This window comes from Arachis ipaensis, chromosome B01, assembly GCF_000816755.2.
Source record: "Arachis ipaensis cultivar K30076 chromosome B01, Araip1.1, whole genome shotgun sequence".
NCBI classification, from domain to species: Eukaryota; Viridiplantae; Streptophyta; class Magnoliopsida; order Fabales; family Fabaceae; genus Arachis; species Arachis ipaensis.
This window is the reverse complement of record NC_029785.2, coordinates 70,927,073-70,929,737: the sequence shown is the minus strand read 5'-3', so window position 1 is coordinate 70,929,737 and position 2,665 is coordinate 70,927,073. Positions and strand designations below refer to the sequence as shown.

At 35.3% G+C, this 2,665-nt stretch overlaps 1 protein-coding gene across 1 annotated transcript in view; it reads right to left on the bottom strand.

The window, feature by feature from the left end:
- The window catches only part of LOC107631744 (E3 ubiquitin-protein ligase At1g12760), a gene marked incomplete in the record, with an annotated part of 4,954 nt that overhangs the window by 1,523 nt on the left and 766 nt on the right, over nucleotides 1-2,665 (bottom strand). Inside the window, 4 exon segments of the mRNA XM_016335287.2 lie at nucleotides 8-113; nucleotides 819-951; nucleotides 1,212-1,331; nucleotides 2,524-2,665. Of these exon segments, the coding sequence (XP_016190773.1) occupies nucleotides 8-113; nucleotides 819-951; nucleotides 1,212-1,331; nucleotides 2,524-2,665 (501 nt within the window).

Sequence of the window (2,665 nt, the reverse complement as noted above, 5' to 3'; positions counted from 1 at the left end):
CTCCCCCCTCCCCCAGCAGATACTTGTGTATTATCAGTGAGTTTCTCATTATTTTCATTCCTTTGGAATTTGAATTTCGACAACTGCTCAATATCTTCTTTAGATGCCCCTTCCTGCAATATTTTTAGACCCCCAGAAAAGGCAAGAGGGAAAAGGAACAATGTAATTAATACTTTGCAACAAATTTCTTACAATTAATACTACTAAGCTACAACACACTGATTCATGTTAAATCGAACACTAAATAGATAGTAATATGAAGAATGCTAATCTGGACTTTCTGTGAAGCAGACACCTATTGCAGATTGGAAGCAGTGATTGTAACAATTTTGTTGCTTGCTTAACTTCCACTAATAACTAGATTTGTATCTATCACCAACAGTTCCCTTATTTTTTTCCTCCCCTGGAAAAAGAAAAGAAAATAATGGCTGCTCACATCGAGAGGAACTGATCTTTCTATGCTGAAAAATGCTATTGTTTCTTGATATTGGTTAATGTTAAAGACGACATGAGACAAGTTGCTGAATTCTTGTGAATGTAATGTAAAATCTACTTTTGATGAGAACATGCACCGAAAATTTGAAATAATGATTTTGTATATATATACCTCTGGTTGTGTATGACATTCACCCCCAACAAAATCCCAAAAGTATTATGAGAACCCCATAAAAAAACATATAAATCTCTCTTTCATATCAAATAGAAATTCCCTTTCAGACTAAATACATAATGCTAAACAAACACTTATAAAGGCACTAGATTCATAATCCACACCAAGTCCTAAACGCAAACAAGAAACAGTAATGACTATGACTTGCCTGGTCTGCAACTGCATATAGAAGTGCAATGATGCACGGAAGACAACAGCAAACAGCAATACCAATGATGCATGCCAGTGCAATGCAGAAAACGACAAAGAAAACATCGAAACCCAGGAAGACTATACATAACCTGCCACAAAAGTAAATCTTGTCAATGGCCAAATCAAGTAGGTTTTGTCAAGGTATTGAATAAAGCATATTGATATAAATAACACAGACAAGTTGATCTTATGGGAGAGAGAGTTCGTGTGCCATGTAGGCAATTTTCAAACTTCCAAGAATTTCAAAAGGATATATTCAGCTGCATGCACGTGCACACACACACACACAGAGAGAGAGAGAGAGAGAGAGAGAGAGAGAGAGAGAGAGAGAGAGAGAGAGAGAGCAAACCAATAAAGCAGAGGAGCCTCTTGGGCTAAGTCTTGACCACTAGCTGATACCCAATAGAACCCGACAACCCACCAAATAAAGGAAAACATTGTGTTGGCTGATTCCAAATGCTTTGGCATGCTGCTTAGGGAGAAAACAAGAGGGCAAACATGAAAATGCATACAGAGAAAAAGAAAACTGATAAATAAACCATAAACTCTTACTCAATGATACTGATTTCAGAAATTACCACAGTACACTTTTTAACCATCAAAACCATGTTTCTACACACAAGGTTAGGAATTAAGAGAGAAATGCATCATGTTAATAAGTGGTGACACAAGTTATTAATCTTAATAGTGGCAGCATACAACTTATTTTAAAATTAAATCAGGGAGATAAGGCACTTGTCTAATATAATCTTTTATTACAAATTCAAATTAAAAAAATATGATTTAAACTTGGTCATTTTGGTTCAAAAGTGTTTCTTTACTATCAATATACGTGCGCTTTGAGAAATTGAACAATATAACTATCATCTCTCTCTCTATAAAGCATTTAATATATTTTGAACTGATGAGAAGATTGTTTCCCACTTAAATATTGAGAAACCATAAGTTTCCATGGGGGCCGTTGAAATTTGGTTGGATGTCTGTTTAGAGTTCTCAATTAGTATAGGATATTTTATCACTTAGCATGCTTTCGAGCACAAATGCATATGGGTACCCAACAATTTCACAAATGGCACGCACATCCCTAAATCAGTGATTTCCAAAGCAATTCAGTCAAACATTGAGCATATCATGAAACTCCCATCAGTCCGTTGCAGTTTCATCACCTTGTAAGCCCATATAAAACATATTACTGGGTTTCTTAAGACTAAAAGATGGAAATAAACACATTTTTGGTAACAATTTATGTGAGGAAAATTCATCGTGCTTTTCAGCTTTTCGTCAAAAGCTATCACAATTAAAAGTTTGATTATAACCTACTCTGATTCTAAATAAGCTAAACCTACAGTTATTAAAGCCTTTGATTAGAGCTGTTTAAAGAAAAAGGAAAAGGTTAATCCAGACACACACACAACAGAATCCGAATCCTAATTATAAGGCTCCATCACTCAAAGCAGCATGAATTCACACCAGGCATCAATTTATTCTACTGACCTAATGTTTATTATCATAACAAATTAACAACGATCAGAATTATAACATAAATTTCAATTCAAAATCAGTTCATCATTCATAAACCACTATAAAACTCAAACTACAGCTTCACCTATATAACATTCAACAATAAAAATTTTTAAAATAAGAAAAGAAAGAAAGGTTACCTTGTGCCGTCCTCATCGAATTGAGCCAATGTCAAATAGTGTCCAGAACCTTCCATGGAACCGGAGCTTAAATCTCCACTCCCCCCAACGCCAACTCCATTAACACCTTGAACGACGTCGCTCGTGCTCTGCTGCTGCTGCT